Source organism: Aedes aegypti, chromosome 3 (assembly GCF_002204515.2).
Source record: "Aedes aegypti strain LVP_AGWG chromosome 3, AaegL5.0 Primary Assembly, whole genome shotgun sequence".
Taxonomy (NCBI): Eukaryota; Metazoa; Arthropoda; class Insecta; order Diptera; family Culicidae; genus Aedes; species Aedes aegypti.
In genome coordinates this window covers 201,902,628-201,917,298 of record NC_035109.1, presented here as the reverse complement: position 1 = coordinate 201,917,298, position 14,671 = coordinate 201,902,628, and the positions used below count along the sequence as shown (strand labels likewise).

The 14,671-nt window shown below is 39.1% G+C and overlaps 1 protein-coding gene across 9 annotated transcripts in view; it reads right to left on the bottom strand.

Annotated features, from left to right (window-relative positions):
- LOC5578822 (phosphatidylinositol-binding clathrin assembly protein LAP) overlaps positions 1-8,718 on the bottom strand; it is a 43,210-nt gene extending 34,492 nt beyond the window's left edge. For 8 of the 9 annotated variants that reach the window (XM_021852615.1, XM_021852618.1, XM_021852619.1 and 5 more), the window contains exon 1: positions 8,250-8,718. In XM_021852615.1, the coding sequence (XP_021708307.1) occupies positions 8,250-8,379 (130 nt within the window). In that variant the 5' untranslated portion in view covers positions 8,380-8,718. The remainder of the gene's footprint in view (positions 1-8,249) is intronic. The other variant, XM_001663991.2, reaches the window with a different exon arrangement.
- Between the last annotated feature and the right edge of the window lie 5,953 nt (positions 8,719-14,671).

Genomic DNA, 14,671 nt, shown 5'->3' with positions numbered 1-14,671 from the left:
ACCTTCGAGGTGGTGGACGAGTTCGTCTACCTCGGGTCCTTGTTGACGGCTGACAACAACGTTAGTCTGGAAATACGAAGGCGCATCATCAGTGGAAGTCGTGCCTACTATGGCCTCCACAAGAAGCTGCGGTCAAAAAAGATAAACCCCCGCACCAAATGCACGATGTACGAAACGCTTATAAGACCGGTAGTCCTCTACGGGCATGAGACGTGGACTATGCTCGAGGAGGATTGCAAGCTCTTGGGGTTTTCGAACGCCGAGTGGTAAGGACGATCTTCGGCGGCGTGCAGGAGAACGGCGTGTGGCGGTGAAGGATGAACCACAGGCTCGCTCAACTTTACGGCGAACCCAGTATCGTGAAAGTAGCTAAAGCTGGAAGGATACGCTGGGCAGGGCATGTTGCAAGAATGCCGGACAACCCTGTAAAGATGGTGTTCGCTACGAATCCAGCCGGAACAAGAAGGCGTGGGGCGCAGCGAGCTAGGTGGATTGACCAGGTGCACCAGGACCTGGAGAGCGTGGGTCGCAGTCGAGGATGGAGAGAAGCGGCTATAAACCGAGTGAATTGGCGAAATGTTGTTGGCGAGGTTTTATCAAGCTAATTGATGTAAAACCAAATAAATAAATAATCTCTTTTGGAAACCAACAATTTGTTGACTAAACATATACCAGAAACCGTTAACTATTTCTCTCTAGCTAGCACTCAGTCGTACATCGCTTGGCAAAATTTTTTTACCCGGTGTGTCCTAAAATTTCCCACGTTTTTCCCGTATTTTCCCGGTCAATTGTAATTCCCGGGTTTTCCCGCCTTTCCCGGATTTCCCGGATGGATGTAGTAGGCTGGGACATAGGAGTCTCGAGGTGGCTAAGATAATAAATGTCACTATTGTTCTGAACAGCATAAAAGTAGGGGGCGTCGGGGTAACTTCGCCAATGGGGTGAAATGGCCAATAGTTTGTTTGCACTGATAACAAGAAAAATAACATAATTCAAAACCAATACTATTTAATTCTTTACCTTATAACTCAATTTCAACAATAACCGATAAACAAAATATTTTAGTGTTTAAAAATGCGTCGCAAAAAAGGCATTTTTTTATATCAAATGAGGCATTAAAAATATCAATTTATTCATTATGTTTTAGTTTATTTGTATTTTGCTATGTACTATGATGATGCTGAACATTTTTTGGATGCTTCAGTATATTCAGTTATTCAAAAATATTTATTTTTACATAAAATAACACAAATTAAAATTATCTGTTACGTCGGGGTAGAATGAGCAGCGTTTTGTGGGGTGTCATCGCCATGACAAACGGCACCATAACCTATAATGTTGAGTTTATTTACATACGTACAAGCAAACGTGGGTCTATATTTTTGGAAGTTTTTCGCGAAAATTAAGTAGAAATAATGGTTCGGTGCTACAAAAGTGTCGGCAAAAAGAAACAGTGGTCGTTAACGAATCTTCGTGCGGCGGTAAACGCAGTTAATCAGCAAGGATTCTCGAAAAATAGATCCGCTATTGAGTACGGTGTTCCTCGCCAAACATTGAATCGATACTTGCGATGTCCGGAACACGATGTGCGTGAAAATACAATGCCAACCGGCACAGTATTTTCCCGACAGCAAGAAGAGGACCTAATAGTAATAGTACTTACTGGACATGGACAAACGCCTGTATGGCCTCTCTCTTCGAGATTTGACGAGCGTTGCGTATCAATTGGCCGAGAAGAATCACATTTAGCATCGGTTCAGTCGCAAAACACAGCTTGCAGGATACGATTGGGCTTGCGGATTTTGCAAACGACATCCTCAATTGGCTTTACGATCCCCGGAACCAACGTCTATTGCTAGAGCACAAGATATTTTGGAAGACATTTTCGACAACACTAGGTTCCCTCCGAGCAGGATATATAACGTTGACGAAACGTCGATTCTAACCGTAAGTTTCTATTTACACCTTAACCTTATAAAACATTGATAAATGATATTTTGCAAACCTCCAGGTTCAAACAAGAACGTCTAAATTTATCTTCCTAAAAGGAAAGCGTCAGGTTGGATGTATTGCTTCGGCAGATAGAGGAGTCCTATCTACGGCTTGCATATGCATGTCTGCAGCAGGACACTTCATTCAACCGATGCTTATTTTTCCTAGAGTACGACTGATGGGTCAACTGAAAAAGGGAGCACCACCGGAAACACTATTCAGCTGTAATACTACGGGCTGGATGACCATTGACGATTTTACTGCGTGTTTGGATCACTTTTTGGCCCATACAAGACCAACAGCAGAGAGTCCAGTGTTGCTGCTACTGGATGGACACGCATCCCACACAAAGAACTTGGAGTTCCTGGATAAAGCCAAGCGTTCACATGTAACGGTGGTTTCCATGGCTCCCCACTGTAGCCACAGGCTTCAACCACTTGACGTCAGCTTCATGGGACCTCTTAAAACTAATTTGTCTCAAGTAATTGAGAAGTATTTAAAAATGAATCCATGCAAGGTCAACACACTGAATGAAATTAGTGCACTGTTTGGAAAAGCTTACCTTCGCTCAACATCAGCTTCTGTTGCAGTGAACGGATTCAACAAAACCGGCATCGCACCTTTCAACAGAGCAGTGTTTACGGACGATGACTTCGCACCCGCTGATGTGTCGGATATACCGTTGACAGCGAACGGTGGATCTTCGAGTAATGAGACCACTACGGAGCAGTGTTGAACAGACTCATTTCCCCGAAATTCGAATTGTGAAGCCATGAACTGTTATAACTGTGCGTTGTATTCCTGAGATGGAGGGGGAGGTGGTTGGGCTTGAGTGTTGCACATGGGATCCGACAGTTTCGATCTCGGTGGGCCGCAATTCAAGTTTCGTCGAAATGATTCGCACTCACTTACTCACTCATTTCATTTCACCGAAACTTGAATTGTGGCTCTCTGGGATCAAAATTGATCGATTTTGTGTGCAGTACTCAAGCTTAACCATCTGCTTTTCTGTCTTAGGAGGATAGAGCATGGTTGTAGTAGTTCGTGGCTTCGTAGTTCGGAAAATGTTATTTTCGGGGAAATGAGTCTGAACAACACTGCTACGGAGGATAAAAACCGACAACAGTTTCAGGGTGCTAATGATGGCCTCGCAACAATTGATCTAACGAAAACACTGTCAAACACTGTTGAAGGTTCCCAGTGTGACGTCCATTCCGACGACGAAGATGGACCATTTCTAGGATTCGATGACGTTGACATCACTACCAAGAAAATTACGGGGATTCCAACAAAGCGTTCGACACAGCTAAACAAGTCATTTTCCGTAGGACCAACAGCAATTCGTCCATTTCCCAAAATTACATTGAAGGAACGAAAAAGTGGTAGGAAGAAGGAAAAATCTAAAGAACTGACATCCAGCCCATACCGAAATGCTCTAAGATCACTGCAAGCTGCTAAGGAAATAAAGTAGCTGAAGGTATCAGAAAGAGCTTCAAAAAAGCGTCCTCATGGCGCACCTAAGACAAGACGTCAACAAAAAGAAATCCGGATTGTACAAGATGTACTATGTGAAACTTGCGGTATATGCATCAGTTCGTCAGGAAATGGACGTGATTGGGAAAAGTGTAGCAAATGCCACATTTGGTTTCACAAACTTTGCGCAGAGTCCTGTATGACTTGCCGTAAGTGAGTGCTTTGAGTTCGTTATTCGTTCTATGTAAGAGCGAAAATGTTGTTCTTATTTTTCATTCAAACGTATGAATTGCTTTACCTTTAAATCCTAAAAGGTTTCTTAAATAAAAGGATTTGATCTATTTGTAAACGATGTTTTAATTTTATCATAAAAATGTATAAGAAAATTGCATAAAAAAAATATAAATAAAAACTCTCATATTACCCCGTCAGCATCTGAACATCCTAGTTAACCATAAATAAGCTCTTACATTGTAAATCATTGATTTCTTTGAAAAAAATAATCACGGTGTGCCAGAAACCGTTATTAACAGAAAAAAATGTCCAAGAATTTGGCACCTACCATCCGAAAGATATAGTATTCAAGCAACTTCTCTGTGAATTTGAAAATATTCTAACGAGGGAATCGAAAGTTATAGTGATTTGAAGGTTTTGAGCTATTGTGCATGGGATATTCACATGCTTATAAATATTCCTTAACGGTGCAACATTAATAGTTTGTAAATAAGTCAAGTAACCATCAGCTTTGCATTAAGCATTCAAAACATGTGATATCGAAGTATTTTCCCTGTAAATTTGAAATCATTACGTTGAGAAAATCAGAAGTTACAGTGATTTGTATATTTACCATTATTTATATGAAGTTTAAATTAGAGCTTTTCTATGGCTTTGTTATATTAATGCACAGATTTTACAAATAAAAATGTCCATACGACTGACACTCGGCATTTAAAAGATGTATTATTCAAGGATCTTTGCAGCTAATTCGGGAATACTTTATCTAGAGACAACATAACTAAAGTATTTTGAAGTTTTGGAAGTATATTTTGATTATTAAATTACCATGTTCAATGTTCCAACCACTACTAATTGCAACAAATTCTTATCAATATGTTGATCAATGTGATTTAATAGCGTGAATGACCGCCTACTGTTGCTTCTCCGTTATTACAAGAGCAACTATACATGCACAAGGAACCAACGGATGCTACTTAGGATTGATCACACCACTCTTAGTGTGTAAGTAATGGAGTTCTCATTCCTTGTAATAAGCAGAACGCGGTACTGCTGCGTCCGACTACAGGTCAATTGGGGTTATGGAATAAATATTTACGTGTTACTATCTTTGAGGAAGCCGTTGGAATCCTCTGCACTTCCACGATAAGCCAATGTAGTTTGAAAAATTGGAAGGGGTTATATTAAAGTTTCGTCTTGGTAAACAAAACGCTTAATTACAATAGTCCTAGGGATCATCACATCATTTTCTCTGATTATACCTTGTTATATCTCCCTCAAAACATAATGAAGTCAACAACATAATGAATAAGTAACCCTTTTTATGCCCAAAACATGACTGAAGAATCAATATGACGATACCTTTGATGACGAACCATTCAAAGATTTTGCATGATGCAAATCATGCAGCATCAATCCAAAAAATAATCTATCAGTATCAAACACTCAGGCAAATGGACTATCGATAAACATAGGATCCCCTTATGAAAATTCGCCACAAGGAATCGGGTTGAAATTCATAAATTTGCCTTATGAAACCGAAATATGAAAACAAAAATAGTTTTTGCGGCAACCTGGAATCAAACCAAGGACCTTGCGATCAATAGGCTCGTGCGTACACTCCGCGCCTATCGACGCCTTGATGTGGAGTGATGCTGAAACGATACATAAAGCGTTCGTATTGCGATAATCGTTCCATCTTTCATAAGGCAAAATGTATGAACTTCGATAGTCCAGTTCGCTGCGTGAAGGAAAAGTCGACACTTACGAATAATTCAAGGAACCAAACAAAATATAAGACTTGTTGCATTTACATATTTTGCAAAACATGAAACAAGGCTAATTTCTACAATAAACTCCTACTGACTACCGGGTATCCCCGTTGGTTTGACCACATTTAATCTGAACACTTTTTAATTTTTACCCCGTTAATTTGCACATCGTTCAGATTAAAAATGGTTCAAACGTCATTTAGCTCATGGAACGGAGTAAAGTGGAATGGAACTAGATGTTCAAATTAAAAATAAACCCCGATGGTTTGCATGAGGTATCGTTCAAATTAACGGGGGTGTACGGTATTAATTGAGCAAACACTTATATAAACGTATCCCCTTCGCTGTCATGGATAAAATATGAACCATCATATTTAGCTTATTTAAAACACTAGAATAAAACGATCTCACCAGTTGATAATCCAAACTCGACTGAGCAACAAGGTGCCACTTTCAAATTATTTAGTTTCACCAATATGCTTATTTGGGCCATAGCCCATAAGGAAACACTGCCCCGCCAAACGCGCGGAAATGAAACAAAATTTACTAAAACGAACCCATTTGCTTGTGATTTAATGAAGCATTGGATTTCTTCAATGAAAGATACAAGTTGAATGCAAATCTGTTAAGTTAATTTGTGTCGAAATTATTAAATGCGTGTTGCCAACACTATTTCAGACGATTGAAAAAAAAATCTTAATTACTCCAAAACTTCAAAGTACTCTAGTTATGTTGTCTATTTGTTTAAATATTCTCAAACTAACTGCGAAGATAATTGACTACTGTATCTTTTGAATGCCGAGGGTCAGTCCAATAGACATTGTTATTTGTAAATTATGTACACTTTCATAACAAAGGCACATATATAAGCTCTAATATAAACTTCATAGAAATAATCATAAAAATACAAATCACTGTAACTTCAGGTTTTCTCGACCAAATGATTTCAAATTTGCAGAGAAGGTGCTTGAACATCCCATGTTTTGAATGCTTAATGCAAAGCAGGTGATAATTTGGCTGGTTTACAAGTTAGTAATGATGCACCGTTGGGAAATGTTCACAAGCATGTGAATTTCCCTTCCAAAATAGCTCAAAACTTTCAAATCACGTTAACTTTTGATTCCCTCGTTAGAATATTTTAAAATTCACGGAGAAGATGCTCGAGTGATATATCTTTCGAATGGTGGGTGCCAAATTCTTGGACATTTTTTTCTGTTAATAACGGTTTCTGGCACACCGTGTAATGTAATTCATTATCACGTACGTCGTACGACATTATTTTCTTAAGGTGGCCAAACTGCCCCACTTTCCCCTAGACTAGTTTTGGCGTCTCTACAAACACGAATGCACCTGTTTGGACCAAACAGTGTTTGGTGTGTGTAAAGTGTCGTGAATGAAACAAGCAAACAGTATTCTTATAATAAAATTTCCAAGATTCTCAGGAGAATTTTATCAGGATTTCCTTCAGAAATCTTCCAATACTGTGCGGATTTTTATCAGAAACCATCTAGCAATTCCATTAGTATTCTTCTTGGATTTTTATCAGAATCCATTCAGGACTCTCTCTTCAGCTTTCCTCAAGATGCTCATTAGAATCCTTTCAGAATTCTTATTGAAATCGTTTAAGAAATCGCACAAAGACCCTCTACGATTTTCAAAAATTAAGCTTCGAACTTCCGAAATCAAAAAGAGCAACTTTGTTACTGAACCTGAGTTCCAGCATAATGTTGTAAATACTTACATTTAGCTTCCGATAGATTTACTTTTACGAAACAGTTGTATTTTATATTTCGTATGATGAGAGTATCCTGAAAATTTACATTTTTGTACCACAAGAAAATAATTATCTTAAAAATATGTATATCCCGGAACTAAATACCACAGTTACTTAACAAAACTCAAAATGGCTCAATAGTTTATTAGAAAATACGTAAACCTTTTACATGTTATGCTTAGGTGAGGTCAAGATCCCCTATACGTTGAGAATGTTCATACTTTATGAGTTCCAATTTTCTGAAACAGTGTTATTTCAGCGTGTTTTCTAATAATAAAAAACTCTGTCCTTTGGAACCAAATACGTGGTTCTGAAAGTGGACTTGAATTGATCACCTGCATTAAACATGACTGGTAAAACATCCATTGGACAAATTTTGTCGAATAAATATGATTTTATTTGGCACAGTATGGAAATCAACATTTGATTTGGGTTTGTTTTTATCGACAATTCAATCATAGAGTGGAAGATGACTGCGACTATATTAAAATCAAAAAACTAACTCCCAGAAACAAATGCTGCGCCAAGCATAAATGACTCAATTAAAAACCGGTGACCCTCAAAATTGACCGCAAAAGCAATGTTGGAAACCACTGAACAGATGTCTATTCCTACTAAATAACTCATTGCTGAACGAAACGTAATCAAGAACCAATGCAATGTATTAGAGAGGAGAAAATCGTGCCCATAAGAGAAAGCCAAAGAACTTATCATTGTAAACATTTCTGGGCGTTTCCGATTGGACACTATTTTTTGTGGTTCTGGGATGCACACATCACAGAATTATCATTTTTATGTAACATTTCGGCTCCGGGAAGTTCTGCCGAAGGGAAGAACGATATCGATTGCAATGTATGGTTTATTTGACCGAGTTTTAAGAGCGAGAGCAAACAGTTTTTTTTATGTCCATCATCAAGGACGTTACGCGCAGAGAAAATGTCAGCAGAAGAGTTACGCGCTGGCACTTTTTTCATTAGTCAAAAAATGTATTAAATAGGACTTACAATCCAAATGCTTCTTCTTCGGTCCAATCATCTCCTCGGTTGTGGCCTTGCAGACGGATTTGGCCAGCCCTTGCCCCGCCAGGCTGTGTCTCGCGGCCAGAAGCCTATCGTTAATCGTTTGTCCAGCCATTATTGCTGCGATTGTTTCTCACGGATGCTTCCTTCTGCTTCTTGCTGCTTTTCTAGAACTACCACGAATCGACTCGAAATCGGACCAAACTCGGAACGAAAACTACACTAATCGCAACTATCGCAATGTTACGCGTCGTTTATTGGAACATTGATTCTGTCCCCGTTATATTATTTCCTGCACAATTGGACACAAAAGACGAAACTCGCGTTCACCGAAATTTTTTTCAATCGAGAAAGTGACAGTCACACATAATTTTATTCACACTCCCGAAAAACGCGTACTCGCTCTTCTTGGCACTCTCCGATCGAGAACTGACTGACTGACGACTGCTGGCAACTGTGACACACAGGAAATGACGATCAAAGATGACGACACTTGAAAAGCAAGACAGAATGGCGAACACTAAATACGGCATTCCAATCTTGAATACTTGAGTCAACTGTCTAAACTTTGTGGACTAACAGCAAAACGTAATTATATTTCTATCAAGTAAAAAGAAATAATTTTAAAATTATAACAATATAGTTTGGTGATTTGAATCAAATATTATGATTTTAAATCAACATCCTAATTCAATTTCTGATGAACAAAATAATGTCCGTATTTATGGACGCGCATTTTGAGAGAAATTTTCTGACAGTGAGTGGATGTCAGTTTTCAAAGCAGTACTAGAATGTGACGTGAAATTACTGAGGTACTAGTTGTTTACACTCAGCAAAAGTTTCACACTGAACGACATCTCCCAGCATGATTCCAGCTTTTAAACAAGGGTGGAGGGCGGCTGTCAAATGGGAGTAAAATTAAAAAGCCGCCAACCTAAGTCCAGAACCAGTTTTAAGGCTTAACGCGGAAAAGTAAAAAATATTATTCGCAAAATTCCAGGTAATCAATGCACTTGTAAGATTTTGTTTGCAAGCAGTTATTTGCTACGTGCTACTGCAGTGCGCTGTTGGCAATTTGATCAGCAAATTCGGCTTAATTCCCAAAATGGATGTTTTCTAGAAAATTGATTACGCCTTCACCTTTGTTTGGTCGGAATTTTGTATGGTTGTTTACTTTTTAGAACCAGCGACACGTTGGGGTAGCAGTAAAGAGCCGCCAGTTCCACCCTTGCTTTTAAAGCGTGGCACCGAAGACGAAATAGAGACCCCCATATGTCCCTTGCAGTCACCCAAAATTTTATGGCACATAAGGCAATATACCAAAATCTATATAGAATCCCGTGAAAAGTGTACTGCGATTTGTCAAACTTGAGTACCTTTTGGGGACGTTATGCCAAGAAGAAGAATAAAAGGAAAAATTGAAGTAATTTTCTAAATATTAGTAATAGAACCAAAGACAAATTAAAGACCCCCATGTCCCTTGCAGTTGCTCAAAATTTTATGGCTCATAAGGTAATCTAGAATGCCGTTCAAAGTGTACTGCGATCTGTCAAACTTGGGTACCTTTTCTACTACCGAGGGACCAAATGCAGTACTAGAAGTGGTACCCAATGGTCTAATCCACCGGTGTACTAAATTCACTCGGTCTGAGAATTGTGACACTTGAGCGGGGCACGCTCCCGTATGATCCCCACGTGATCTGGACCCGCTCTAGTGTCGAAATTCTTCGACCGAGTAAGTTTATTACACCAGTGGATAAGACCATCTGAGCCCGAGTGTGACGGACCTGATAGAACGCTAGTGGCGCTGTTGTCACAAAACTAATTTAAATTATTATTAGGGTTTTTTATTCACAAATTTTATAACGCCAAAAATAACCATTTTCGACACCCACCAACCCTCTCGTAACGCTTTTTGTATGAATATTTTACCAATTTTGTATGAGACGTCCCAACAAAGACAAATTAAAGACCTCCATGTCCCTTGCAGTTGCCCAAAATTTTATGGCTCATAAGGTAATCTAGAATGCCGTGAAAAGTGTACTGCGATCTGTCAAACTTGGGTACCTTTTGCACTACCGAGGGACCAAATGCAGTACTAGAAGTGGTACTCAATCTGAGCCCGAGTGCGACGGACCTGGTCCCAACTAACATTTAGTGCAAATGTAAACATTCTCTAAGCCCTCTTTATACGGCTTCATGCTGGGTAAAGGCGCTGTACATACGAACGAAAGCTTCTATGCGATCCTTTTACCAACAAATCTGGCGAATCTACTCAGCTATTTTTAAGCTGTGTTGGTAGCTATTATTCATATTGAACATTGCTCTAAATTAACAGTTATACCACAGGTTATACGACATGTAGCTGTGTAACATCTTCGGAAGGCGCTTTCTCAATTATTTCGCAACCGTTGAATAATTTTTATACAGCTTCGCTGTATTATCGATAAATATTATTTTTCCAAGCTGTCTCACAGCTTCCAGAATTTATATCATAAGTATCTGAATTTAATGTTCCCAACGTCACCACAATTAAAGTATCTGCCACCGCCTGGAATCGAACTCACGATCTCTGCATCCACAAGTCTTGACGTTGTCCTTGCTGCCACCACAGTATATATCGAAGGCAAAGAAAACACACCGTTTCGTTCTACATCGAAAACGGTTCATATAATATTATATAATGACGGTAAAAGATGTTATAGCCACGCTCAAGCGAAGTATGCACCTCAAAAGAAAATTCTTGACCCATTGAAATCCATCCTGCGCAAGAAATGCTCAAGAAAATTTAATTTCTTTAGCAGTACGCTGCTGAAAAGTAGCCTTCGCCAAAAATTTAAATTACGTACTATGAAGGATAATGTGAAGCTTTCAACACATATTTTTGTTGAAAACTGTTACCATAGCAACGAAGATTTGTTGGGTTTTTCGACATAGAAAAAAGTGTCATTGAAGTGCCCGAGCCTGTTTATCAAGCATGAATTTCTATGAAGTGGAATTCCTTGACGAATACGAGCCGCCGTTCACCGATGATACCCAGGACCAGGAGGATCCAATGACGGCAGGTAATTCGGCTGGTAATCCATTTACAGAAACTATTCAAGAAGAGCCGCTGAAACCAGACAAGCCAACCCAGAAGCGGAAACGTGGACGCCCACATACAAGACGAACGCAGTTTTTCACCGACAGTGACAAAAAGGCCTTGATCGCTGAGGTGAAAAAACGTCCAGTCCTATGGGATCTGTCGCATTGGGATCATGCGAATACCAATGCGACAGATAGAGCACAGACAAACAGACGTCACACTCTCATCATTGTCCATCGACCACCTTTTTAACGGTCAATTCAAAAATATTGTAGGTGGCTTATCCGCCACCTGCAGCGCTCGCGTCGTTTTTGTTCGTGTTTGACGTTTACACACTACCGCCATCTGTTGGCCTGTCGGCCAAACACACCGATTTTAGCATTGGGCGTATATGTCTTCGTGACTATGATTTTGATCGAGATTTGTTCTAAGTGTTACGTCTGTTTGTCTGTGGATAGAGCGTGGAAAGACATAGCGAAAGAGTTATCCAGAACCGGTAAGGCGTTTTTGTGTTTTAACGGTTTTGCCACAACTTTGAAATATCCTAATCTTTCTTTTTTTCGTTGTAGGTTCAGAATGTAAAACGGCGTGGATTGCTCTACGCGAAAGCCACCGATACCGCCAGAAAACAATGTACAAGAAGTCAGGTAGTGGGGGTGGCGTACCGCTGCCTGAGCAATCCTGCAGCGAAAAAATTGATTGGGAGTTTGCTGATGATTTGGACTTCTTGCCAAAGAAGTCCAAGCAAAGGAAGTAAGTGTTAAACTGCATTGTTAACTAACAGCCTAACAAGCCACCCCCACCCCACTCCCTTAAAGAAGTGCAGGATTACGTCGGAACGGTCTGATGTCTTCCCTGCCCTTGTTCACCTTCTAACCAAAGACAAATTAAAGACCTCCATGTCCCTTGCAGTTGCCCAAAATTTTATGGCTCATAAGGTAATCTAGAATGCCGTGAAAAGTGTACTGCGATCTGTCAAACTTGGGTACCTTTTGCACTACCGAGGGACCAAATGCAGTACTAGAAGTGGTACTCAATCTGAGCCCGAGTGCGACGGACCTGTTCTAACGCTGAACTAGTGCGTCGAAGTCATCAGAACGATCCTACGTGCACTTTTTTCACCAACCCGAACTTGCCATTTTGATGGACTACACTAAATATTATAAAACAATACTACACTAATCCCTCCATATATGCGGTTTCACAAACTTGCATACCACCGCTTTTTGTTATTTATTATGTATCAAATTTTCTTCAATTTCCCCACACAATTTGCCATTTGGAATACTTGAAAAATAGTTAGGGTTTGTTCACAAATTTCATAACGCTAAAAATTGCCATTTTCGACACCCACCCACCCCCTCGTAACGCTTTTTGTATGAATATTTTACAAATTTTGTATGAGCCGTAACAGCACGAGGACACCCACCCACCCCCTTCAGCGTTATGAAATTTGTGAATGGGCCCTTACCATATTGAATTACTGCTGTGGTGGTGGTGGTGGAAGACTGTGAGTACATGGGGTACTGCTGAATCAAACCCAATAGTTTTAGATTCCTAAAATTGTTGATACTAACCTGTAATATTAGAATTTCTATTAGACACATCATGATCCTTTAATATTGAAATTCTAGGACCTATACAACTGACGGGGTGCCCAATCCACAAATGGTTGGTGGTGTGGTGGAAGGGACCGAACCAGGAACCGATGACGAGCCGATGAACTGAACATTGGGGTCACCTCGAATTATTCCTATGTAAGTATCTATTTCAACGCTGACGCTAATTTAAAACAGGTTCTCCCAATGAATTTCGTTTTAACTTCTACGTCATGTTTAGAACGGCGAACGATTTTTTGTGAACGTAAACAATCTAAATCTTCAGATTCTGCTCTAGCTTGACACTCTACACTGTAACACCAAAGTACCCTTTAAAGGGTAAAAGAGTACCCTCTTTGAGAGAAACTAGTTTAACTCATAAAAAGAGTAAAGGGCCTTTACTCATTAAAGAGTAAACGGCTTGTACGTCAAATCAACGAGTAAATTTACCCTCTATCCAAATATTTTTTCACGAGAAACAGAGTAAATTTTACTCTTTTTTAAGATGACAATATAATTTAATTTTTATATTACTTTTCGTAGGATAATCAACAATGAAATCTCGAGAATGTAATACATTTTATTCAATATATTTATTACGATGTATTATTATTGCTCCAATGCAGGAGAATGAGCCATCTGACTGAGTTGTTGATCTGGAAAATGGGGCCACTGCTACTAGAGGTTTCGGGAATGCGGAATGTACTCAGCAGCAAAATAATCCTGCAAAATATGATAGGATAATAAATAAAACATACAAAAAAGGCAATTTATGTACCTACTTTGAACCTTTCTGCATTTCTTCGAACTTATTGTATTTTTATGAGAACAAAACTTTGTAGTATTTAGGCTGCTGCATATATCTACCGATTGTTGCCAAGGATTTTTTCACCCATTAAAGGGTAAATAAACGGTATATGTAAAAGGGCACTTCATACCCATTATTGGAAATTGTTAAATACCCATTATTTTGACAGCTGCATATATCGGCAAAAAATGGGCATTTTTTACTCCTTAAAGGGTAATGCCGAGTTTACAGTGTATTCGAACTAAACTGTGCACGGTGTCGAACTTCTTTTCTTTTTGACGTTTACTGCGAACATTATTTCGACTTTTTCTAATGAGCATCTTCACGGTCGTTTGCGAATACCCTTTAAAGGGTAAAAATTCACCCATTTCCGCTAGAAGTGCCTCTCCACATTTAATGAGTAAACACGGTTTACTCTTTAACGGGTAAAAGCGGTTTCTGTCAATGGATGGGTATTTTTTACCCGTTTTGCAGATCGCCCTCGCGGCACAAAAAGGGTAAAAATTTACCCTTTTTGCAAATGGCGAAAATCAATAATTATCACTTCAACACAAAAATAACGACCTTTGGAATAAACTTGTCGAAAAACAAATGGTTTTTATTGCAAGTTCAATATTTTACATGCCAACTAAATTTATTACAGATTAATGTTGTTGTTAAGTGCATTAATCAGTCCTCCATATCCATATATGACGAACAGCTCAAATAACATCATGTGCTGCCTGCAGGATAAACGGGAACATCTAGAATTATTTCTGATCATTTTAAATTGACATAAACAATTTTATATACTGTTTTACTTACCGCTTCCTTGAAATTGTTCACACTAAACCACACAAACATTAAAACTAATTAAATATTTATAAATAATTTGTTTCTGGGATAGCGCACAGCTGCAGGCTGCAAAATGATTCCCA